The sequence below is a fragment of the Vigna unguiculata genome, chromosome 11 (assembly GCF_037176805.1).
Source record: "Vigna unguiculata cultivar grain cowpea cultivar isolate G323 ecotype 2 chromosome 11, ASM3717680v1, whole genome shotgun sequence".
Classification (NCBI taxonomy): domain Eukaryota; kingdom Viridiplantae; phylum Streptophyta; class Magnoliopsida; order Fabales; family Fabaceae; genus Vigna; species Vigna unguiculata.
Genome location: NC_140802.1, coordinates 4,937,711 through 4,963,973, shown reverse-complemented (window position 1 = coordinate 4,963,973; position 26,263 = coordinate 4,937,711). Strand labels below are relative to the sequence as shown.

Below are 26,263 nucleotides of genomic sequence, written 5' to 3'. Positions count from 1 at the left end.
CTTTATCTTCTCTATAGTTTAATAGTAGACTTTAAGTTACTTTTCAGTACAGCTATTGGTTTTCTAACAAAAGCAGTCAATTCTCAATAATTATAACAATTTTTAGCATGAAACAAACCCTCGTTGATATAGGATCACAACAACATAACATTAGTATAACATTTACTAAAATTAATGAATTAGTTGCTGGACTAAAGTGCAGTAGTTACAGGAATGGATAATTTCAAATATCTAGATGATGGAGAAGATACATAAAAGTTCAAGATATCTTCTTCGCTTTCCTTTTTTCTTGTATGAAAAATTTTGCCTATTTGACTCTAGAAATGTAAGTTGCACCGTTCAATCCAGCAAAAAAACATTTTACAAAAACCCAATGTCATTTTCCTTGTATTCAAGAACGATAGAGGCAAGAGCAAGTCTATATGCTGTAGATCTCAAATTCCTGACGAGTACATATATTTCCCTCCTCTTTTTCATAGGCGTCTCCTTCCACTGTTCCTCTCTTAAATGAGATAGTAAAACAGCCTCGCAAAAGCCCTCAGCTACAAGACTCTTACTGCAATGACATTGCACTCGGTAAGATCCTCTACAATGAGACATTTAAATGTTCTTGTGGACATTTTGCACAGACTACTAAATGATTAAAGTTAAAAAGTGGATAAGATTTTACAACCTTCCTTGAACAGAACCTGTTGTGACAAAGCCAATAGGCCACCGGTGAAACTTGCTAGCAATTGAATCATCTGGTATCTGCATTTCCCATCTACCAGAGGAATGTTCTTTGAAGTATAATCGCATAGCAGACTGAGACATTTGAAGTCCCTCTTCACTTCTCTCTGAACTGCAACAATATACACGACACATATACTTATATTTAAAATATTTACATTAGTCTGCACTGAAGTTTTAGTTTTAATATCTTTTCCAAGCAACAGGAGAAGAATGAATCATTTCATCTTTATCTTGTACTTCAAGAAATCGGCAAAACCCACAGAATTATACAATGATAGCAACATTTGTAAGATTCCATATGAATTGCATGAACCAAAAAATTGAATTTAAGAAAATCAATGTTGCTTTGTTAGTTGCTATTCTTTGCCGAATTCCACCCTATAATTAATTGACAAGAAAAATAACTCCTTTGAAATAACACTTGCACATCATATTCTATTACCCTGACATTGATAAAGCATAGGTGTTGACTAAATTAACAGCAAAAGTTTACTAGAATAATGGATCATATCCAACGAAATGAAAATATTATTCTCAATAATAAAATGGGAATTCATAATTTCGATATTAATTACCTTGAAGTCCATAAAAATATATCAGAAGGATTTGGTGCACAAATAACTGCACCCTCTTCGAAACATCCTTCCTTGAATGGACGAAGATGAACTCTTAGAAAACATGGCTTATGGTCATATATGTCAGAGCTTTTATACCTTGGATCAAGCTTTAGTTCTCCATTAATAAACTTGGAGATTCTAGCCTCTCCATCTGCTGCATAAGGAAACAATAACAACTGACCGACTTTGGTTTCATGGAGGAATGTGGTCAGCATAGAACCTGTCCTAACTACAGTTCCATCAAACGAACTACTCCAAGAGTCAGAGTTTGAGATTTTAAAGCTACCAGGGTAAGGGTTTGGTAATGAATTAGAGTTGGTCAAATCTTCCCTAGTTGAAAGATCAGGAGTCTTCATTGAACTAATCATTTTGTCAAAAGTAACGCGAACAATACCCCATGGAGGTTGGATGGGAACTCTCAAATGCCTTATGGATGGAGGACGAAGTTCTTCTTTTTCATTAAATGCAGTTTCTTTATCTTCCATTAAGCAAGAGTATGCCTTACAATCTGGAAAATCTGAAGGGAAAATTGGTAGCCCCATCTAGATAAAGAGAAAAAGATATATTAGTTACAGTAAAAAGGCAGAAAATTTGCATTTTTATGCAGTAGGGGATGCAATGTAAATACTCACTTCACATGTAATCCAGTGCTTCTCTTGCAAACCTATTGCATGTGCCCCATTGGAGATAAGTGGAATCCAGAAAACTTTGACCCAACTTAAGGGAAGTATAACGGACCATCTAGAAGCAAACAAATTACACAAGCATTCATTGTATAGTACGTAAAGGAAGGTTTTGACACAAATATTCAATGCATTGCAAGGAATCATGTTCAATCTCAGCAGGGCATTAAAACTTAAATGTTGATATGTTTGTCTTATTATTGTTCTTGTAGCATATATCTTACGCAGGTGATCACAAATACCTATTGTTTGTTTTCAACAATAATGCAATAGTCTAAATATATGTTCATAAACAACACCAGTAAATTCAAGAAATTAAAAGGAAAATAGATTAAAGAAGTTACCCAATGCTCAATTCCTTCACATCATTTTTTAAAAGAAGAATAGGGCAAGATCTCGAGCACTGCACCTTAGTTGAAGAGATGGCATCTCCAGAATCTGTATCACCAAGGCAGAAATTAACCATTCGTTCATGATGTTTCTCCTTGGAAATGACACTGTCTTCCACTGGGGGCCTCAACCTTCTGGTGGTAGCATACCATAGATCATCAACATTAGTCTGGCAATCTTCAAGTTTTGACCATGATAATGAAGATAAATCTTTATTCTCTTCCAAAATTCCTCCCAGTTCAGCAAGCTCTTTGCACTGTGTTTCCGATGCATCACTTGAAGTCTTAGTTGAAATGTGCTCCACTGGAACAACATTCCTCTTCCATGGAAGTTCTCGAGGATCCTTAACATTAAGAGGCAACATAGCACAAGAAGAAAAACTATCTCCATTTTTCAGTGTGGTTGAATTTCTATTCTCTGAAATACTAAAGCCAAGAAGAAAAATAAGCCATTTTCGATCACTAATGTTAAAAAAAAGGAAATGTTTTGCCCAAATTAAACAACAAACCCTCCAACAGGATGCAGTATCTTTTGAAGAAGTTGAAATGCCCCTAATCCAATTAATTCTAATTTTGCAAGTTGACCCTCAAGGGAAAAGCAATTAATTAATATGCCCGTCTTCTCCATCTAAATAAAAAAGGAAATTGCAAGTGAGTTTATATATAGTTTACAATTTTAAATTTTTCAACTTTATGAGGAAAATTAAAATCTTGACCAAGTAACACCAACCAAATTAAAACCAAATAGAATTTTCATCTGAAACATAACATCATTTTTCCAATTTCTACATTTAAACAGATTTCTAGGACAATTAATAATATTGTGACTTCAGACAAAAAAACTTTTCATATGAAGCTACATAATTAAAGAAACATTGACAAGTTATCAAGCTGAAATGTGAATGCAAATTATGTCCAATGACCCAACCATGCCTATTCACTGGGGTAATGAAATGTAGCACTGACATGAAATGTCCAATTGAGATTATTTGTAACACACTGATAGACCAATTCGTGATGGCCAACAGAAAAAAGTAAAGGAAATCTAGGCAAAGTAATTAGTGTAGTTATAGAATTCGTTAGAATTGATTAACAGCAGTTACTTACCGAACTAGGTAGGTAGCTAGTTTAAATAGTAGAAGGGAAGTAGGATCCCTCATTCAATGTTAGCAATTCAGAAAAGAACATTAGCTTTTGTTTGGAAGGAAATACTCTTGTTTGTACTTTCATTATTGAAACAACTATATGATGTTTTCCAATCCTTTCTACAAAAAAGAAAAAATAAAAAACAACAGGAAGAACCATGTAAGAAGCAGAGAAAGAAAGTGAACCTCTTTCCGACAGGCAATTTTTAGATTATCAAATCCTTCTTCAAAGGCAGAAGCATGTATCCACACCCAAAGATGTCTAAATGAAGAACCATGCTTCATTTTGTCTAATTTTTCACATAATTCAACCCTATGTTTGTTTGAATCATTACTAATACCATTTTGTCCAAAAGAAGCATAATGATTTTGTTCATCTAGCTGTGTACTTATATTTTGTTGGGAAGTTGGTTGCCACATATAGGTCACAGGAGCAATTGGTGGACAAATGAGGTCTCCAACTTGATGCAGCTGTAAAGAAACAAAATTTAGTTCAGTTAAATTAAACCAAACTGGCAGTTACGGGAGTCAGAATTAGGATACCTACCATTGCACTTCCATAGGTTACACCGGAGATTGAAGAGTTTTCAAGATTTTCAGGATGTGTTGTTGTTGGAGAGGGTTCTAGTACCGATCTTAATACCGACGTCAATGAATCCTGTATATAATAGTCAAAATTAAATAAAACAAAAAACTAAACCATCACTATCTGGGGCTGAGAGAGACCACAACAATTGTTTGGAGCAAGCATTTCAATATGTTTCAATGAGAGAACAAGGCATTAGAAAGTCTCAGACTCAGATGCTTAAAAATGAAAAAGAAGAAATTTCCAACAAAAATACTAAAACTACAACTAAAATAAACTACCTCTGGACCCTCCAATTGGATAGCAGTGTAATAGCTTGCATCGTGTACAAGCACCCCTTCTTTGAGCCTTTTCAAGACTGCCCTCGAACCTTTCCCACTGCATAAGCACATACAAAATCCTTGTCAGTGTTTCTAAGGAAATGATAAAACACCTCTTGTTGCATCAGGTTTCCATACTAAATTCAAGCAAATCCCAACAATCAAAGTCTCGAACAACCCTACACTATGAAATTAATTAGCTTCAAGTTCTCCCGTTGACTCTTTCATATGTTTCCTTTTAACCCAAAAAGCCTACCTTCCTTGAAGACACAAAGGAAGATGGTAACCCCAAAGCTTGGTCATAGTAAACCGCTTTGCATGCCAAACATGAGTTCTCAGCCTCTTGGTTCCATCCCCGGAAGTGCAAAACCCATTCTCTGGGTTATTCTTTAGTTCATATCTTCGACGAACACGCCGAGAAAGCTTTTTCAGTTGATCCTCCTCCAAACCTGATTCAGCAAGGGCTTTGCCCACTGTTCCCACTTTCTGCCTCTTTCTTCTACACCTTTTTCTTGCAATTTGGTTGTCAAATGCAGATGTTCTTCTTCTCTTGTTCCTTTGAGACCTATAATCATTGTTTACTCTGTTTTCTATGATAGATTGTAGACTCTGGAGCTCAAGGGCACGGGATTCAGCATATTTCTGCACGTTAATGGTCCGAGGAGTTGGTAGTACAGGTAATGAAATTTGAGGCCTTTTGGTTCCTTCAGCAACCATGGTTACGAACTAAGCAAATAAAAGAAACGTTAGTTTACAAATTTTTAATGTATAGACACAAAATTATGTTGTGGAGCCTAAATAAAGAAACCTTTAGTAAAATTAAAGGTTCCAATCAGAATTGAAGTAAAACCGGTACAGTCCAACAGAAACTAGACAAGGCCTGTAGAAATAGTACACAAAATATACTTAAGCAACTCTCCTATCGTCTTGGTTTAATAATTAATATTGTCATTTGTCCTTGGGAAACAGAACAGGCAAACCAAAAGCAGCAAATTTGATAGTATCTTTTCTTTTATGTGTATACATCATAGAAATTTTTCAATCCCCAATTCACAGATTTCCCACATTGTCTAACTAACCATAAATAGAGATAACCATGTCACTTATCACCAACAATAACAACAATAAAAGGAATAAATGCATACCTTCCAGGTAAGTAGAACCTGATGATGCTTGTAGAGCTATAGAACTCAGTTTAACCATTTTATTCAACCAAACTTCTAAATTAAAAATTACCGCCACATGTTTACTTCTAATGCTATCAAAAGAAAGTTCTAAGACTTCTAAAACTACAAATTATAAACCTTAGCTACTTTTTTAAATTGGAAACTGTAAATTGATACAACTTTTATCAATTAAAGCGACTGGATCAGCTTACAACTTGCAAGTTATCAACCACCAGCTCAAGTAAGCTAAGAATAACATAAAAAAAAAACTCGTACCAAGGAAATGAAGTGACATTATGTATCAGGAAAAAAAACTTCATAGATTAATTAATTTATGGAATTAATATTTACCCCATATTTAAGCCGACATTAGTTTTTAGAGAGATTTATTTCATCTTTTTCTTCGAATTTATTTTCCTAAAAGTGTTTCAAGTTTATCCAAATATGACAAGCAAATTTGTGGAGAAGTGAGTGGGGATAGGTGAGAGAAAATTTACTCTAAAACGTGAGTTGTGAACTATTTGCTGCAGAAGGAAAGCTTCGGATTGGAAGAGTTATTCTGTGTGCGTCGTTATGGTTTCACAGATAAGACAAGAAGGCAGCAGAACGAAGCCGCAGAGGTGGCGGAGCGAAGAGGCGGAGGTGGCGGGGCAAATGGACGGCGGCGAGGGATTGGGCAAGAATACAAACACTGAAAATAAGAGTCATAGTGAAGATGTTATTTTTTAGTGCATAAATTAGAAATTAAACCATAATTTAAAATATATATATATATATATATATATATATATATATTTGATTAATTTATATATCACATAGACCTTTAAGTTCTTCATAAATTAATGATAATTTTAAATGTTTTATACTTTGTAACTATTATTTCAGTCATTCGATAGTTCATATATAATTAGTTGAATGTTAAAAAGGAAACATTAATTAATATAATTAATGTAAAAAATGTTTCAAATTAAAATGATTAGATCTTTTAATATATAATTTAGATACATTATGTAGAACTTTATTTTCTAACTTGCGGCTTTTACTAACCCATGCTGAAATCTCAGAATCACCTTCAGGCTGTTCTTTGTTCTTGATTCTATCATCCTATCTAAAAAAAAATATTATCACAACATAAAAGTCTCATACTTTCAAGTTTTAAGCCTAGAAATGTAATATTAAGAACACAATCATCAAAATATGACAATAAGTTGACAGCAGAAATGATAGCATAAAAAAACCTAAATTTCCTTGTTTAAGTTATGTTCGGATGGAGGTAAGGAAAAGCAGGGAAATACGTACTAAAATCTTTGTATAGAAGATCTTTAAGGGGGCAAATTGAGAGATATGTGTTCCTCTTCCTTTCACCCAAGGGAAAGGATTACTTTTACTTAAGAGACATTTGCTTAAAAAATTAATGAAAATAATGTCCATATTTTTTTAAAATAAATCAAATGTTCTGAAACAAATGCTAAACAATACAAGGGTGGGACTTCATTATTTAATTTAATTTTAACTACAACTCCTAAACAATAGAAGCAAGCAAGTGCTTTCTATGCTTATTGACAAGTTGCTTAATAGGTTGGAATATCACTTTATAGTTTTCAGAAACTCTAACGTGCTACCAATTGAAGTGAGAAACATTCTTCATGCTGCCAAATCCTAACACACACAGTGACACAGAGCCCCAATTTGAATTGAAATTAAGCATGCTGGGTGGTTATTGAAATTCAGCATTATACAATTTCAGAATGTACCAAATCCAGTAAACATAAATCACAATGACGAAAAAAGAAGGACAAAAAGCAGGGCAAATCAAGGGAGCTTAGGACAAAATCAGGACAACCACAAAACACAAAACAATGACGAAACAAAATCAGGAAAATCAATAGAACCCAAAACCATCAGGATAACCACATAACAAAATCAGCAATTCACGGAAAAATTTAAGGGATAAATAAACGAACCTGTTCGTGGTGGCGCGCCTCCTTGCTCTGCGTGGGAACCGCTGCTCTGGGAACCGCGCGCGCCTCCTCTCCTGATCTCAATCTCCCTCGCGTAGCGTGGCGTGTTGCGGTGGCGTCAATGGCTGGGAGGAAACGTTCAACGGCAGCGACGCAGCGTCAAATGGCTCGGGGGAAAGGAAACAACGGCAGCGTCGCGTGAGGTCGTGAGTGGTGGTGCGGTGCGGTGGCCGTCAATGGCTGGGAGGAAAACAACGACAGCCGTGAGTGGTTGCGTTGCGAGACTGCGGCTCTGTGGCAGCGGCGCTGGTCGTGAGTGGTTGCGAGCCTGCGGCAGCGGCGGTGGCCGTCAATGGGTTGGTGAGTGGTGTGCTGAGTTCACTATATAGGCTTTTTAGGTTGGTATGAAAGTGAGGAAAGGAGGAGGAGCCGATTTTCTTTGCTTTGGTCTCTCTCACTCTCTGCAGCAGTGCACTCAGTTAGTAACTTTAACTTAACTTAATATCATCTTTTTTAAGTTAAAATCTCAAATGATACTCAAATTTTTAAGAATATCAAATTGGTCTTTTTTTGTTAAAATGTCTTATATTTACTCTTTTTTTAAGTGAAGGTTTACATTGGTAAAGAGAGTGGCACGTGTCAGTTTCTCGATTTTTTAATTTTTTTATTATTATTATTTTTTAACTTTTTTTGAATTTTTTTAAAAAAATCAAAAAATTGTCACATGTAGTGACTAAGTGATGTGGCTGTAAAAGTGACACATGTCAGTATTGTGTCAGGTGTCATTTCCTTAGTTTCAATTTGGTCCATTTATTTTAATTTGTCTTAATTTAGTCCCAATTTTTGTAAAACTTAACAATTTTGTCCTTCCCCAAATTGAAATCAAATTTAATTTTTATATAAATATGCACAAATATTTTTATCAAAATTGATATTTCAAGTAAATATTTTTAACCAAATTAAGTTCATTTAATTAATATTTTACATTGAACTTTATTTAAAATGGTTTAAAAGTTGTTAATAGAAAATAATGTTAATAGAACAAAATTCATAAATTAACTAGTTCATATAACAATAAAACACATAAATTTAAAATTTGAAAACAATTTTAAGTAAAGTTGAATGTGAAACATAATTTTAAATAAACTTAGCTATGTTAAAAATATATAATAAAAATATCAATTTGAATAAAAATATCAAATTTAATAAAAATATTTGTACAACATTTATATAAAATTAATTTTTGTTTCAATTTGGAGAGAGACAAAATTACTAATTCTTACCAAAATTGGGACTAAATTGAGACAAATTAAAATAAAGAGACCAAATTGAGACTAAGGAAATGATACCTGACATAATACTGACACGTGTCACTGTCACTGCCACGTCACTCTGTTAGTGCCATGTGGCACGATGACAGCTTGACACGTGGTAATTTTTTGTTTTTTTTTTAAATAAAAAAAATAAAAAAAAATTCAAAAAATCAAGGAATTGACAAGTGGCACTCCCTCTAACGGCGTCAACCTTGACTTAACAGAAAGGGCAAACGTCAGACGTTTTAAAAGAAAATGACCAATTTGAGACTTTTAAAAATTTAGGTACCATTTTGAGATTTTGACTCCAAAATGGAGACCAAAGGCATAAATTAAACCTTTTTTTTAGCAATAGTTTCAACAAAAGACAACTTTAAAATGATTTTTTTTCTATAATTTTAATTAATTTAACTAATTAATTACATTTTTTTTATTATGTAATAATCAATCTTAAAAAATTATATTTTTTAATTTTATTTTTTTAATTTTATTTAAAGGTTAATTTTCTTTTAATTCTAAGTTTTTTACTTTAGTTTTTTTTTTTACTAATTTTTTATTTTTTAATGGTTATTTTCTTTAAATTTATATATTTTTCAATTTTATCTCTCTTAATATATATTTTAAAAATAAAATAAAATATTAATATATACATATATATTTTATTAATTTTATTTTTAAATTAGTTGTTCAAACAAACAAATATAAAGAAATTTTAGAGAATTATTATTGAATAAGAAAGACTAAAATTACAAAATTAAAAAAATACTTTGTCAATTGTGTTACATTTAGTATTATTGTTGATTAAAATAGTTTGTAACTAAATTAATTTAAGGCATCACCATATTAAAACTAATTGGACAAATTATCTCTGGATTGCATCTTTTCCTTTATATAGAAAAATCACTAAATGCCGGTTAGTTAACTTAGACACACTAAAACATTTGAAATTACAGAAAGATACTTTCAATATCAATAATTGGATGAATCGAATTATAAACTCTAATTAAGCCCTTAGTGGGCAACCTATCAGTAAACTTCATCAGCAACTCCACCGCCTCCTTATCCGCCACCGACAACTCATCAGGCTTCATGTCCTTATATCGCCACGGGTTATCAGTCCAACTAAAAGGAAACTTAGTATTCCCATCAGCATTGAAGAAATATGGCCTCCCACCCTCCTTCACCACCACTTTGAAAAACCCATCTTTGAAATGTTTGAACGACTGGGTAAATGCATCCAACTTGCTTATACTCGGCATGCTCACCAAAGATAACCATGTTGTCGTGGCCTTGTGTCGTAGAAATACAAAAACTCATGTGGAGAAGGTTGCAGGTATAACGGCCAGCAAAGAACGTGAAACGCTTGCAAGTATGCCCAGCTGTTCGGATGCTGTTGGGTAGGCGCAAAATTTAATAGACGGAGTACACCCATGGTGAAGTCATCCAACAGTAGCCTCACATGCAATTGTGAAAAATGACACATATACATGTAGAAAAACTTATCAGCCACCCCTTCCTGACCATGGTAGACACGCTTAACAACGCTCACCCGCTTTAGGGACACTATATCACGGCTTACATCCCTACCTATGACAGGAGTACAGTTTCGCCATGAGTTAAGCAGCCTTGACCATCTGAATAACGAAGATTGATTTCGAACATCAGCAGCAACCCATTCATAACCGGCCTTCGCCGACCAACTACTCTCCGCTATCTCCTATGGAGGGTCTTCCCTCACTTCAGTTATCGTCTCCATAGGGACTCTGCCCGTCTCAACCACGAGGCTACCACTCCCCTCCTCAGAATGTCTACCTATATCTTCTCTAGACCGCCCACTCCCACTACTCGATGTAGACAACGACACACTACTGCTAATACTAGACATATCTTTTTATGTAAGAAAGATGCCGGCAGGAACAAAGAACTAATCGGACAACTCTAACGCACGCAAATTACTGATCTCAGAATTCTCACAAATGAGCCAGTAGAAACACACTCTCCATAGCACCCTCATTTATAAACGACGACCCGAAACGCTACAACTCCTTCCCGCCAAAAGTCACAACGCATGTGAAACGTCACAACGCACATGAAAAGTCACGAACATCAAAATGACGGCGCATAACTCCCTTATTAGACCTCTGACATCTGCCACCCATTCACCTCCCACAAACCTATTCAGAATTCAAGTCTTAACACTGTTCATCACACTTAAAGGCTGGGGGATTGGTGTACTGTACCTAGTCGACCCAACAAAACACACCAACACTTATCATCCTTTGTCGCTATAGATACACCCCACAGACTGGGAGACTGGTGTACTACACCTAGGCGGCCTAAACCTAACTACAATCATAAGATTCGCCTACATAGCCCTTTAAGAATGCTAACTATAATAATGTATGTCGAACAATCAATAATAAGCGACCTAAGCCGCCAACTTAAGCAAATTGAACGAGAACTTGATAAGCCTAAAATACTACCAACCAGGACCCTGGGGCCCTCAATAACCAAACTATGGGAACTGGGTTTGGCCCAGGCCCAACTGCAGCCCAATCAAAAGCCCAGTCCATGACGTGGCCATACATAATTAATAATCTATAAATACGCATGGACCCCACGAATTAAAGGTACGCATTCATTAATCCCTTAATCACGAGATTTGACTTTCTTATAATTCTTCGCTAACTTGAGCGTCAGAGTCTTCTCCGTAGGTAACCCCTCTTGGGTCCAAATCGGTCCAAGCTGAGACACCAACATATAGCATATGCCAGCCGGAAGGAAGCCTACTCAGGAGATTGCGATTGAGGTAAGGTGACGTTTGTGTCTGACATCTCTTATTTGTTCTCCGCAGGAACATTTTTAAATTACTCTAAACTGAAAATTCAAAATCAAAAGTTGAATTTAAAATTTTTAAATTTATAGAAGTGTAGGATAAAATTATAGAGGTACAGGAAAAATTACAGGGCACATTATATATACTCTAGTTTATTTGGTGACGTTTTTTTTAATTTGTTAAAGATAGTTCTGTACTAATTTCACACATTATTTTTTCTTTTTTACTTTTTATAAGCGATTTTGGTCTTTCTATTTTTTTTCTCTGATTTTAGTCTAAGATTTAAAAAGATTATGTTCAATTCTTCATATGCTTATCTTCTTTTCTTTAAATTTGTATTAATTAAATTATCTTTTATATTCTAAATTTTATAAAATAGAAATTTTATATTCTAAATTTTAATCAAAATATACAAATATTGATATTGAATGTTTTTGAATTATATAATCTATAATATTTTTAAATTTCTCGCAACTGAAAATTCCAAATCAAAAGTTGAATTTAAATTTTTAAATTTATAGAAGTGGGCATAAAATTATAGAGGTACAGGACAAATTACAGGGCAGATTATCTAGTTTCTGTAGTGACGTTATTTTTAATTTGTTAAAGGTAGTTTTGGTCTAAGTTCATAATTTTATTTTACTTTCCTTTTTATATGTAATTATGTTCTTTCTATTGTAGTTTTTGATTTTAGTTTAAGATTTTTAAAAAAATTTATCATTTTGAATTAGTTTTGGGATTTTTTAGGCTAGTGTTATAAATGTTATATATATAACACAAGTATATCGAATATGAGGTATTTAATATCATTTTTAATTCAAAACATCAAAATAATAGGTTGAGTCTTTTCTTATTTATTTATATATATATATATATATATATATATGTGGTGTTTAATTTTGTCATTTCTATTTATTGTAATACTTAAATCCATAATTATTTCCAACGCAAACTTTGATACATTTTTTATTTCTACACTTTAACAATAAATGAAAATAATTCTTTTAATCCAACAATGTTAACTTTTTTAGATGTTAAAGTGTATTCCAAAATTGACATTTGAGTTAGAATCATGTTAAATAGTATAAATATCTCAAACATTAGTATGAAACTTAGTTTGACACGTCAAAAAACTATAGTGCATTTGAATTAGGAAAGCTAAATCTATTCACTTTTAAAATTTAGGAACCAAGTTATATTAAAGTTTGAAACGGATAAATTCTAATTTAGCGTCAAAGTTTTAAAGAATAAAAATATATTTAATCCTTAAATTAATAAAAACATAACAAGGTGTAAAAAAAATAGTATTAGATTAAAATTATGAATTTTCATAATTTAAAAACTAAAACATGAAATAAATAAAATTATCAATGTCGTAAATATAAAAATTAAATATACTTCAAAATTATAAGTTATCGATCTTTATTTAGATATGTTATAGTTATTCTAAAGTCATCTTAATTTCAATAGGTTTGTGATGAGCTTTTTCTTAGAGGTATTCATTAGGGGAGAAAATATATATCTATCTGTATGTGTGTCTTCAACCTTGCAGCTGCATAGTTCACAGAACTAGGCCTTTTGCTAGTTGTTGAAGCGCGATTTTCAACAGCATTTGGGTCATATGGAATGTGCTCCGATGAAGATGAACTCACTCCTCCATTTCCATGATCAGCACTAGCATCTGATACATTCTCAATGCCAGTGTACAAAAATATTTCAGTGTCTGAGACTCTGAATGATGTCCCAGGACTGCTTCCAATGCTTTGCATTCTCAAGTGTGAAGCTATGGCTTTTCTTGAACTATGACCTTGACAACCAAACATTCCACCAGCTGAGATCAACTTTTTGATTAGTATATCTGATGATGCAGAGTTAGGGTGTTGTCTAAGGTAATCCAGTGGGGTCATGCCATCAACATCAGAGATATTCACATTTATTGAGGGAGCAGTCATAAGGAGCTGCACAAGATCAGAGTGAATGTTGCCTATGATGGCCATGTGAAGAACAGTTCTTCCATCATTGTTCTTGTCATTGATTATGTCCCCCACATGAAAGTTATTCCCACTCAGCATGTTTCTCAAAAGGTCAACCTGCTTGTCCAGTCTTCTGAATGCATGAGATTGAAAACCAGACACTGCCTTATGGAGAAAAGATTCTCCAGAGTTGTTTCTCAGAGAGATAGATCAGTGTGGGAAATGCTGAGACAAGAGTTTCAGCTGTAGCTAATTGGCCCCTGGAAGCAGCCACATGCAAAGAAGTGTTACCCTGATGGTCTGTGGAGTTTATCATGTCAAAGGATGATATAAGATACTTAACAACCTGCATGAGAGGCAATATTGTTCAGAGTTGAAATACCACACCACACCACAACAAAAACAAATCACAAAAACTAATTGTTGCAGAATGCCTATAGGCACAAGCAATCAAAAGCTCAAAATGAATGAAAATAATTAATTATAAAAAGAGATAGTAAGGTCACATAAGAGGATTCCTTGATTCTTGTAAAGTAGATAAAAGGATTAGAACTTTTAACTACTTCTTCCTGTGACCGTCTATTTGATCATGCAAGAACTACTCGGAACAATAATGATCTTACAGAGATTAGAATAACTCTGTTGCTAAATGATACTGCATGCTAAATAATCTATGTTCACACAACACCAAACAAAACTTTATATGTTAAAAGAGCTTTTAAAAGGTTTCCGCCACCACCAGAATAGTTATGAGAAACAAGGCAAAGAGTAGCAGAAGCTTCAAACATTTGATGCACAAAATGAAACAGAACTCATGATGAAAAACAAGAGTATCACCTCAACTTGGCCTCTTCCTGCAGCTGCATGTAGAACAGTAGATCCATCAGCATCTCTGTAAACCAAAACATCAGAGCAATTGGCCAGAAGCTCCTCCAAAATCTTGAGATTTCCTCCTCTGGCAGCAGCATGAACAGCCCTATTGGTCATCTCCCACCTATAAACAGAAGGAATGTCCCCAACATGCTCCTCCACCACCACCCCACCTTTGCCAGATATAAACCTTGGTGAAACAGCAAAATCAAATAACAGCCTAAAAACCTCACAATTCTTGCTCCTGGCAGCAGCATAGAGTATGTCAGTAATACCATACTCTCCCTCACCAAAAACCAGCAAAGGGTTCCTCTCAAGAAGGACTTGAACAAAACCCAAGTCCCCAGCTGAGGCAGCAGTGTACATTAGCCATCCACCATAGCCAGCTCTGATGAGAGAGTTCTTCCCTTTCTTTGACTCACATTCAAGCAGCAGTTTCTATGCCACCTCACTCCGAAACTTTGCAACATCATTGAATTGTTCTTCATCATCCCACACCACTTCCAGCCGCCGAATTCTGCACAGGGAAGTGAGCTTGAAAAGGTGGTTACTGTCCATTCTGAGAAGCTCACGAACCAAGTCATAGTGGCCATTTGCAGCAGCCCAATCTATTGGTGATGCGTACCACCACTGGTCCCCAGTGCTCTCCCAACGAAGAGGAAAGTATGTAGGAGCCATTGACAAGATTGGAAAAGCTAAAAACTCTAGTGATTTGAAAAGTCTTGCAAGTAACAACTTTAACAATATGAAAGCAGATAATAACTGAAAACAAGAACAACAAAGTAAAACCAACTCAAACTAATGATTGAAAAAGGGAAAGGGGAAGAAGAAAGAGTGAAATTGAGGGTGGAATGGAACTGATGATACAGAACAAAACAAGAGTACAGATAGAAGCTGGACCTGTGTGAGGAATATAGAAAACTGATACAGCACAAGAAAGCTTACATGGGAATTATAACATTGAACAAGAACAAATTAAGTTATAAAGGGAACCAAAGTTCACATGTGGGAAATGTAGAAAAGCACTAAAGCACACACATGAAGACAACACACGAGACTGATTAAAGGGTTGAACAGTGCTAGTTGCAAAATTCCATTAAAACACCCAGTAATCAGAAGCGCACAACAAGGAAAAAGAATGGTCCCTGAGGTTGGTTACGTAGGTTTGTGATTTGATCCAATTAATAATATCAAACAGTTGGTGTGAGAATGGAACCACAGCATCACATTTGTTCTCACAAAGTTAACACAGAAAAGGTAGCAGGCACTTCAAAGAAGAATATTGTTTATAAAAGTGATCACAATACTATTTGCAGTAGATAACATGAGAAAGGGATGTAATATTCAAGAAAAAAAAAAGGTAAACCTTTTTCAACTTGGAATCTCAAAAGGGAACTCTAAGATGCCAATAAAAATCTCATTGATGATTATGGTTCAGAACAGTGAACATCTTGTTGGATGCAAAGGACATGGATAATGATGAAAGAGGGGTTGGATGCAATGATGGTAGAAGCAGGGATTTCAACCAAAGAAATGAGATTTCACTGTTCACAAAGGTTTTGAAGTAATTATAGAGGTAATTATAGAGACTAAACTGAAGCATGGTGCTTTTGCTTCACACTTTCAGACACAGAACTAATGTGACCATCAACATGCTGGCAGGGATTACGATTAAAGATTTTGGTGACCTGTCTTTGCTAGGTGCACAACAGTGACTTGAGTCCAACCACTCATGTTCATTGATCTTGGAATCACAACTCCTAGGAAAAAGCAAAAGCAAACATGTGAAAGGCAGCTTTTAACATATAGGTACTACATCCAAAAGCTGTATAGAGGAGGTTGCATGCTTTTAACAACAATGATGCATGTCATGTCCAATTCCACCCTCCTCCAATATCATTTTCTTGCCTCCTCTTTTAACTTCAGCAAGTCTCTATCTTGCTTTAGTGAGGGGTCAGAAAACCACAGCATCACATGGGCTCTAGAAGCCATGACAACCATCACTAAACAGTGATTCAATATCCTGGATATGTAATCTTCTTACCAGATTGTATCATCTAACATATGGGGATTCAGCATTACAGTTCAATTATTTGAAACATCAAATAATAACCTATGCAATGTGGTATATTATCTCTATCCACGCTTCTCAAAAATACATTATAAAATCAAAGATAAAACAACTTTTTGCTGTCCCAACTTTGTATTCACAAAACATTAAACATTTTCCTATGGATATGCAAATACAGTACAGGGACCACATTGAAGGAAGAAAAAAAAAAAAAAAACTATGATACAGGAAGGCAGGCAGTCAGGAACCACTTAGAGCATGACCAATACACATTATCCCTGGATCTCAAAATGTTTTAACTGTTCTAACTCGATATGATTTATAAAGTGAGAAGATAAAGAAATTCACTATTTATTTTGATTAAAGCAGTCAGTACATTTAACTCACTATTTATTTTGATTAAAGCACTCAGTACATTTAACTCCGATCAATTCAAAGATACATGCAACTTAGGGACTATTTACGTTGAAGCAAAATTGAGTTCTATTTTCAAAGGTTTGAATAACAAACTACAAAAGGTAATTTTGGTAATTAAAAAAATAAAAGAAAACAGAAAACAAACCCTACTTTGCAAGTAAATTCCTTTTTAGATAAAGCAATTAAAAAGTTCACCACACCAAGCCTATTCCAGTATATGAATAATCCTGAACAGAAGGCTCCACCAAGTCCATGTAGAAAAGGGAAATAGCATATGCATTTTTAGCAAACCTCCAAAAGTGAGATAGCATTGGATCACCCACCAGTTAAGTTCACTGGTCAGGGGACAAGAGATGGTGGCTTACACCCATGAAGTTCGATTGCAATGTCAAAACTATGGCCCATGTAAAGCAATGAAAGAAATACTAAATACATATTGTATGAAGTTGAACTAATTTACGTTTTTAAAGCACAGTATATCATTCTTGTTAGAAGAATGGCATAATTGGGGCAATGCCAATCACAACAAATCTCATTACATTTCTATCAGAAAAGAGTACAAAATTAAAAGTTCCATTCAGATCTTCTATTAAATAATGTGTTACCAAGTATGCGATATTTGATTCTAACGGAAAAGTTCATCCAACGTTTTACCGTGTGATTCTTGAACGAAGGAAAATTTATGTGAGTAACTGCCCAGTTGCCACAATTCTGTCTTTGAGTTTTGAGGGGAGCGACATTCCTTTGGTCTTTCTATAGGAATCCCCTTGAATGAACGTTATAATAAATGTCTAGACAAGCAAAACAAAGCAAAGAACAAAATTATAGATAAGGATCTGTTCAATCAACAGAAGCAGTCAGATTTATTTTACACAACATCCCAGGTAAAAAACAGAATAAAAAGTAGTAGAAAGAAAAGAAACAACAAATGTGCAAAATTATCCAACTCTTTGGTTTTTGTTCCGTTTAATGATTTGCATACATGTAAGCCGATTACTCAGAGGAATCCCAGAAGACTGAGAACCCCAATGTCACTTCAACCAACCACTCATTCCCGTAGTTTCTCTTTTTGACCATTGAAATCAGTTCTTTGCCTTCACAGTGTTATTCTCCTTGATCCTTGCCCGGTTATCCAGCTTAACAAAGCGTTTTAGATCGTCATAAGCTAATGTTTCAATATTCTTCCTACGTAGTTCACTAAGTGCCGGTCGTTTATCGAGCAGATGCCACAGCCAGTCAGGGTAGTCTGAATCAGGCAGGATTTTTGGATCAGTTCCTTCCTTCAGAATGTTAGCACCTACAACTGTGCTTGACTTGACTTCTTTGCTAAGACTTGATGCCTTGGGTGCATCAGCAGCTCCACCCCCTTTAGATCCTTTCTTTGCTTTCCCGGTGGCAAATGTCCGTTGGTGTGCAACCCCAATTGCTTCTTTGGCTGTAAGCATATATCTTATCGATCTGGCATGGTTCATAGCCATGACTTTCTTCTGAAACACAATTTTATACCACTTTAGGGTGGAACATAACTATGTAGAAAAATAGAAAAATCCAGGAGGAATAATAGATCTCTTACAATTTGAATTCAACACCTTCTATGTTGACAGAAGCAATACAAGTCTAAATGCTGAAGCAAGATTTTGATGATGATAAAAGAAGCCTGAAAGCCATCTGGAAGTCAATATGAAGAACATGTGTTGTTGTGTTTAAAGCTATCTTGTAAAGTGTAATTAGAATAGCTAGAATCAATATTGCACAAAATTCTGGTATTTCTCGAAAAATTGGTTCAGCTCAGGATAATCGATTATCGTATCACTTTGATTTTTCGAGAAATACCAGAATTTTCTTGTGCAATATTGATTCTAACTACACTTTACAAGATAACTTTAAACACAACAACACATGTTCTTCATATTGACTTCCAGACTTCTTTTATCATCATCAAAATTTTGCTTCAGCATTTAGACTTGTATTGCTTTTGCCAACAATCTCCCCCTTTTTGATGAGGATCAAAACAATATGTTTAAAGTATCTGCAATCAAAATATCTTACAAGTAGATTTGTTAGTAGCACTGTTTGGTTTAAACTTTTAAACTTTTTCTCCCCCTGTTTTGATCATATGAAAAAGGTTTTAATAGAGAAGCTCCCCCTCAATTAAACAATTATAAAGAATAACAATAAAAATAGACTTTCATTAAGAAATAATAAAACTGGAAAACACTTACAATAACAAATAAAAAATAACAATGATGTAGACTTTTAAAAGTCTTGACTCATGTCATCACCTTCATCATATTTATCAAACTTATGTTCTAAATTAGAAATTCTAGAATCTAATCCTCTAATTAAGCCAGTGACTTCCTCATGTCGGTGAGTGGAGAGAAGAAAGAATTCTTCAAGTCTCTGGTTTAGGTTTAAAATGTGATCTTCTAAAGAAGAGGATGAGTCACCAACACCACTGGATGATCCAATATTGGTGTCAGCAGGAGGAATAGGAGCAGTGGGAGGATTCTCTTCTTCTTCATTGTCCGAGGAAGGCATATCATCCTTGTGAATGTAGGTATTCCCAAAAGGAATAAATTTCAACTGCTTCAACGAGTTTTCCGCAATTTTGTTTGCATCAGTGGTCTTATGAGATTGTTCATCAGAGACATTTACCCCTTTGTACTCACAAATACGAGAGATGAGCAAGGAATACGGGAGTGGATATTGAGGTAATCTCTTGGCTTTGAGCATGGTGTCAAGAATGATGCTTGGCAATGGATAGGACTGTGATTGAGCATAGCATAGATGATCATAAGATCTGCTTCACTGCACTGTACGTGATTTGTACCACGTGGACATAAAATCCAAACAATAAGATAGTGAAGTAGATGCTCATCAACTTTGAGAGGTCCTGCTAGCAATTGGCGGCCTATTTCTTGATTCAATCGTCGCATAAAGGATCTATAAGCGAATATTTTGTTGAACCCTTCAATGCCAGCAGTGAGGATTGGAGATGTGCCATCATGAATGGGAAATTGAGCAACATTTTCCCAAATATCATCATCCAGAATAATGTCAACACCTTTCACCTCTGTAAAACCCACTCCATCTTTGAATTTGTAATTGAAGTTGAAAGATCGTACCAAATCGGGGTAATAGGTGCCTTGCATCTCTGTGAAGAATTTGACCCCTTGTTCAGCAAGAAAAACAGGAATTGTGAAACGACGATTGACAAACTATTGAGACTGGATGAATTTCGAAGTGACAAGGGGCTTGTCTTTCCATAATGTGATGAATTCAGATCTTCTATCTTCATCTGAAATTCATCCTTCAATGGAAGCAGTCCTAGGTGCAGTTGAGGTTTGAGGGGCACGAGATGCAGTCCTTCTGCGGGTAGAATTCTTCCTATGATAGGGTTCAACCATTGTTGAGGTAAAGGAGAGGGAAGCTTTGAGAGTTTTTGAGAATGGATACTACTAAGGAAGTAAGTACTCCTATGGGAACTTCCTGCTACTTAGACAAAGATGAATTAGGAATAGAGGTAAATCAGACTATGTTTAGAGGCATCATAGGTTCTTTGTTGTATCTTACTGCAAGTAGGCTTGACATTATGCAATCTGTATGTGCGTGTGCTCGTTTTCAAGCCAATCCAAAAGAATCACATCTTACTGCTGTGAAAAGAATTTTAAAATACTTAAAAAGAACTGCATGTTTTGGACTTTGGTATCCTTCAGGAGTATCTCCTAATTTGATAGGCTATTCAGATGCTGATTATGGTGGTTGTAAAATAGATAGAAAAAGTATCAGTGGTACTTGTCACCTCTTAGGAAGTTCATTAGTCTCTTGCACTCTAAGAAACAAGCTTGTGTAGCTTTGTCAACTACAGAGGCTGAATACATAGCAGCTGGAAACTGTTGTGCTCAAATTCTTTGGATGAAACAACAATTAGAAGACTATAATATCTTTCTAAATCATATACCTCTGAAATGTAATAATACTAGTGCTATTAACTTAACCAAAAATCCCATAATGCACTCTAGGACAAAGCACATTGAAATAAGGCATCATTTCCTAAGAGATCACATAAATAAAGGGAATTGTGAGATAGAATACGTAGATACAAAGCATCAATTAGTTGATATCTTTACCAAACCTTTAGCTAATGATAGATTTTATGAACTAAGAAGAGACTTAGGCATATTAGAGATCTCATAAATAATCGATTATCCTTAATTATGAGCCAAAAATCAAAAACTCTCTGGAATAATCGATTATCACTTAGAATAATCGATTATAAGCTCGTCAGGATTCATATTTTACCCAGTTTTTGAAACAATAATCGATTATAACCTTCTGATAATCGATTATTACACGTCGTTGGACCAAATAAATTCAAAAACTAGTCGTTGCAATGGCTAGATTTGCATTAAAATGAGTGTATATGGCCGTTGGAGACACTTCTCTATATATATCAGCCATTTTGGTCGCTAGAACACTCTTTTCTCACCTTCAACACTCAAGAACCTCTCATTTTCTCAAAATTCTCAAAAAAACTCTCAAAGCTTCCCTCTCCTTTACCTCAACAATGGTTGAACCCTCTCATAGGAAGATTCCTACCCGCAGAAGGACTGCATCTCGTGCCCCTCAAACCTCAACTGCACCTAGGACTGCCTCCATTGAAGGATGGATTTCAGATGAAGATAGAAGATCTAAATTCATCACATTATGGAAAGACAAGCCCCTTGTCACTCCGAAATTCATCCAGTCTCAATAGTTTGTCAATCGTCGTTTCACAATTCTTGTTTTTCTTGCTGAACAAGGGGTCAAATTCTTCACAGAGATGCAAGACACCTACTACCCCGATTTGGTACGATCTTTCTACTTCAATTACAAATTCAGAGATGGAGTGGGTTTTACATAGGTGAAAGGTGTTGACATTATTCTGGATGATGATATTTGGGAAAATGTTGCTCAATTTCACATTCATGATGGCACATCTCCAATCCTCACTGCTGGCATTGAAGGGTTCAACAAAATATTCGCTTATAGATCCTTTATGCGACGACTGAATCAAGAAATAGGCCGCCAACTGCTAGCAGGACATCTCAAAGTTGATGAGCGTCTACTTCACTATCTTATTGTTTGGATTTTATGTCCATGTGGTACAAATCACGCACAGTGCAGTAAAGCAGATCTTATGATCATCTATGCTATGCTCAATCACATTTCTATCCATTGGCCAAATATCATTCTTGACACCATGCTCAAAGCCAAGAGATTGCCTCAATATCCACTCCCGTATTCCTTGCTCATCTCTCGTATTTGTGAGTACAAAGGGGTAAATGTCTCTGATGAACAATCTCATAAAACCACTGAGGCAAAAAAAATTGCAGAAAACTCCTTGAAGCAGATGAAATTTATTCCTTTTGGGAATACCTACATTCACAAGGATGATATGCCTTCACCGACATGAGGAAGTCACTGGCTTAATTAGAGGACTAGATTCTAGAATTTCTAATTTAGAACATAAGTTTGATAAATATGATGAAGGAGATGACATGAGTCAGGACTTTTAAAAGTCTACATCATTGTTATTTTTTATTTGCTATTGTAAGTGTTTTCCAGTTTTATTATTTCTTAATGAAATTCTATTTTTATTGTTATTCTTTACAATTGTTTAATTGAGGAGGAGCTTCTCTATTAAAACTTTTTTCATATGATCAAAATAGGGGGAGAAAAAGTTTACAAGTTTAAACCAAACAGTGCTACTAACAAATCTACTGGTAAGATATTTTGATTGCAGATACTTTAAACATATTGTTTTGATCATCATCAAAAAGGGAGAGATTATTGGCAAAAGCAATACAAGTCTAAATGCTGAAGCAAGATTTTGATGATGATAAAAGAAGCCTGAAAACCATCTGGAAGTCAATATGAAAAACATGTGTTGTTGTGTTTAAAACTATCTTGTAAAGTGTAATTATAATAGTTAGAATCAATATTGCAAAAGAAAATTCTAGTATTTCTCAAAAAATCAAAGTGATAATCGATTATCACTTAGGATAATCGATTATTCTGAGCTGAACCAATTTTTTCAAGAAAGCATTGGAATAATCGATTATCACCTCTGATAATCGATTATCTGTTCAAAAATTTGTTTTTCATAAAACACAATAAAATAATCGATTATCCCTGGTCAGTTGGGAGCGACTATTCAGCTTTTTGACCTAATTTTTGGAACCTCTATATAAGGATCATCAGAGTTACTTCTCACTTACCTTTTTGAGAAGCTAGAGTGCTAGTGTTGTGACTGCAAGAGAGTTCTCTGAGTGTTCTCAAAAGAAGCTTTGAGAAACCTAGTGTGGGTAGAGCAAGTGTGGGTAGAGCAATAACTTTTCCTGAGAGGTATTATAGGAGATTGAGTGTTGCTGCTGCTAGGAAAGCTAAGGTCAAGGTTCTCTGTGTGATTCAGAGAAAGGTGTTCATCTCTTGTGTGTTCAAGAGAGGTGTTTTCTTTCCTTACTCTTTTATGATCTGATTGTAATCTCTTATTTGTTAGTAATTTAGTTAATCTCGTTTTGTAGAGATTAACAACTGGGCGTAGGGTCTTTTGATCTGAACCAATATAAATATTTGTGTTCAATCTTCTTCTCAATCTCTTTATTTCATCTGTTATTGTGTTTATAGAAATTAATATTTGATTTAATGATAAATTTTGGAAAAATTTTAAAGTATTAATTTTATTACTTAAAACTAATTCACCCCTCTTGGTTTTTGTCCAAACGCTTAAACATTCCGCTGCGCGATACCAACAGACTGCTAAGAGTTCAAATACCTACTAAGATGCAGAAAGTGTACAATACATAATCTGAACTCCTATTTCCCTTACAAAATTTCTCCTAAAGAGTTTAATATAAAAAGGATGATCAACCATTGGGGCTTAAAGAGTGCATGTAACTAAGGTTGCAGTTATAAAAAAAACAACTTTGCATCATTCCTCTCCTTTTCCAATCCCACACTTCCAGAACATTAATTTTTTGTGCATTTTGAAGTAAATCAACCAAAATTCAGTGTGCACGAATGCACCAGCAATATCTATATTCTACCCAAAAGCATGACTGTTTAATAAGCTAAGTTGAGTATGCGGGCCAACGGGCCAACCCAGGCGGGTCACGGACCAGCCTGCGCGGGTCACGGGTCAGGGCGGGCCTGCCGATTCACACTCCTGACCCGCTCCGCTTTTTTTTGGGCCTGTGGGTGGGCCAGGCCCATATCGCCATTTCTACACAGAGCCCTAATTTGAATTGAAATTAAGCATGCTGGGTGGTTATAGAAAGTCATATACAATTTCAGAATGTACCAAATCCAGTAAACATAAATCACAATGGCGAAACAAGAAGGACAAAAACAGGGCAAATGAAGGGAGCTTAGGGCAAAAACAGGGCAAATGAAGGGAGCTTAGGGCAAAATCAGGACAACCACAAAACACAAAACAATGACGAAACAAAATCAAGGAAATCAATAGAACCCAAAACAATCATGATAACCACATAACAAAATCAGAAATTCACGGAAAAATTTAAGGGATAAATAAACGAACCTGTTCGTGGTGGCACACCTCTTGCTCTGCGTGGGAACCGCCGCTCTGGGAACCGTCGCGCCGCGCCTCCTCTCCTTATCTCAATCTCCCTCGCGTCGCGTCCTGGTGCGTGGCGTAGCGTGGCGTGTTGCGGTGGCGTCGATGGCTGGGAGGAAACGTTCAACGGCAGCGACGCAGCGTCAAATGGGTGGGGGAAAGGAAACAACGGCACGCGTGAGGTCGTGAGTGGTGGTGCGGTGCGGTGGCCGTCAATGGCTGGGAGGAAAACAACGACAGCCGTGAGTGACTTGCAGCGGCGTGAATTGGTTGGTGAGTGGTGTGCTGAGTTCACTATATAGGTTTTTTAGGTTGATATGAAATTTTCTTTCCTTTCGTCTCTCTCACTCTGCAGCATTGCACTCACTTACTAACTTTAACTTAACTTAATATCATTTTTTTTTAACAAAAGATTCAACAAAAGACAACTTTAAAATGATTTTTTTCTATAATTTTAATTAATTTAACTAAATAATTACATATTTTATTTTATTTTTTATTTTTTTATTATGTAATAATTAATCTTAAAAAAATTATATATTTTAATTTTAATTTTTTAATTTTATTTAAAGGTTAATTTTCTTTTAATTCTAAGTTTTTTACTTTAGTTTTTTTTTTGTTTTACTAATTTTTAATTTTTTAATGGTTATTTTCTTTAAATTTATATATTTTTCAATTTTCTCTCTCTTAATATATATTTTAAAAATAAAATAAAATATTAATATACACATATATACTTTTATTAATTTTATTTTTAAATTAGTTGTTCAATCAAACAAATATAAAGAAACTCACATGTATATAAAAATACAAGTGTACGAGATGTTTTTAAATTATAGAAACTAAGAACAATTTGACCAAAAGGAATGAAATTCACCAAGTATAAAAATATCATATATATTTTTCAAATTACTGGAACTAAGATCAATTGTGACAAAAAAATTGAAGGACCTAAATCATACAATAATAGGATAAAATTTGTTCATCGTCCCAATACAATAAGTTCCACACAAAAAGAACGAGAACTAAGTATAAAAACCGCGAGCACAAGAGTTATAGTTTCAAAGAATAGGAACTAAGACCAATTGAATACAAAAATTCAAGGACTTCAAACACATGCTACTCATAATACCAACTACATGTCAGAAGCAGAAAAATTTAGCGAATACATTTGGTTCTATCAGCGAATATCAACACGTTCAGTTTCCCACTTTATACATGTTTGTGAAGTGAACTATAAAAGGAAAGAATCCAAATTCCAACATCATAGAGAAAACGCAAATACAAGACAATTAATCAGAGTGTCCAGAAGGTTCGAAAACAGTTTGTACCAAACTCGACAATGGAGAAAGATATCCGTGTTTCCTGTTAAGAAACAATATCAGATATGAAGAGATCAAAAGGTCAAGTGAAGCTTACAATTTGAAGAGTATGGTGGAATAAGATCGGTGTCTCCGGCGTTGAACGGTGGTTTCCGCCGCGGCTCCTTTTATGCTACGATGCTCGCCAAGCTCTGAACTCCTAGCTTCGCAATGGCGTGTGTTTCAGCTCCGAACATTCGGTGAC

The 26,263-nt window shown here is 35.0% G+C and overlaps 2 protein-coding genes and 1 pseudogene across 11 annotated transcripts; all 3 read right to left on the bottom strand.

The window, feature by feature from the left end:
• Positions 1–129: 129 nt before the first annotated feature.
• Positions 130–26,259, bottom strand: LOC114168948 (ribonucleases P/MRP protein subunit POP1-like). Of its 3 annotated transcripts, XM_085669104.1 has the most exons (13): positions 26,117–26,259; positions 7,603–7,839; positions 6,136–6,329; positions 4,729–5,198; positions 4,434–4,530; positions 4,114–4,224; positions 3,753–4,037; positions 2,931–3,049; positions 2,377–2,847; positions 1,982–2,090; positions 1,308–1,891; positions 674–841; positions 130–556 (listed from the first exon to the last, which is right to left on the bottom strand). In XM_085669104.1, exons 4-13 carry the CDS (start codon positions 5,187–5,189, stop codon positions 361–363), a joined length of 2,601 nt encoding a protein of 866 aa, XP_085525230.1. In that variant the 5' UTR covers positions 5,190–5,198; positions 6,136–6,329; positions 7,603–7,839; positions 26,117–26,259; the 3' UTR covers positions 130–360. The 3 variants fall into 3 exon arrangements, with proteins under 3 accessions (XP_085525230.1, XP_085525231.1, XP_085525233.1); XM_085669105.1 differs by lacking the exons at positions 6,136–6,329; positions 26,117–26,259 and having other exon boundaries at positions 7,603–8,038; XM_085669107.1 differs by lacking the exons at positions 6,136–6,329; positions 7,603–7,839; positions 26,117–26,259 and adding an exon at positions 5,281–5,298.
• Positions 13,104–16,351, bottom strand: LOC114168949 (uncharacterized; annotated as a pseudogene). Its single transcript, XR_014986563.1, has 2 exons — positions 14,559–16,351; positions 13,104–14,067 (listed from the first exon to the last, which is right to left on the bottom strand). The product of XR_014986563.1 is annotated as an uncharacterized LOC114168949 (transcript).
• LOC114168950 (large ribosomal subunit protein mL54-like) lies at positions 17,887–26,263 on the bottom strand. 7 transcript variants are annotated; one of them, XM_028053939.2, is made up of 4 exons: positions 26,117–26,263; positions 24,662–24,916; positions 18,653–18,747; positions 17,887–18,566 (listed from the first exon to the last, which is right to left on the bottom strand). In XM_028053939.2, exon 4 carries the CDS (start codon positions 18,555–18,557, stop codon positions 18,162–18,164), a length of 396 nt encoding a protein of 131 aa, XP_027909740.1. In that variant the 5' UTR covers positions 18,558–18,566; positions 18,653–18,747; positions 24,662–24,916; positions 26,117–26,263; the 3' UTR covers positions 17,887–18,161. The 7 variants fall into 7 exon arrangements, with proteins under 7 accessions (XP_027909740.1, XP_085525234.1, XP_027909739.1 ...); XM_085669108.1 differs by having other exon boundaries at positions 17,887–18,563; XM_028053938.2 differs by having other exon boundaries at positions 18,653–18,736.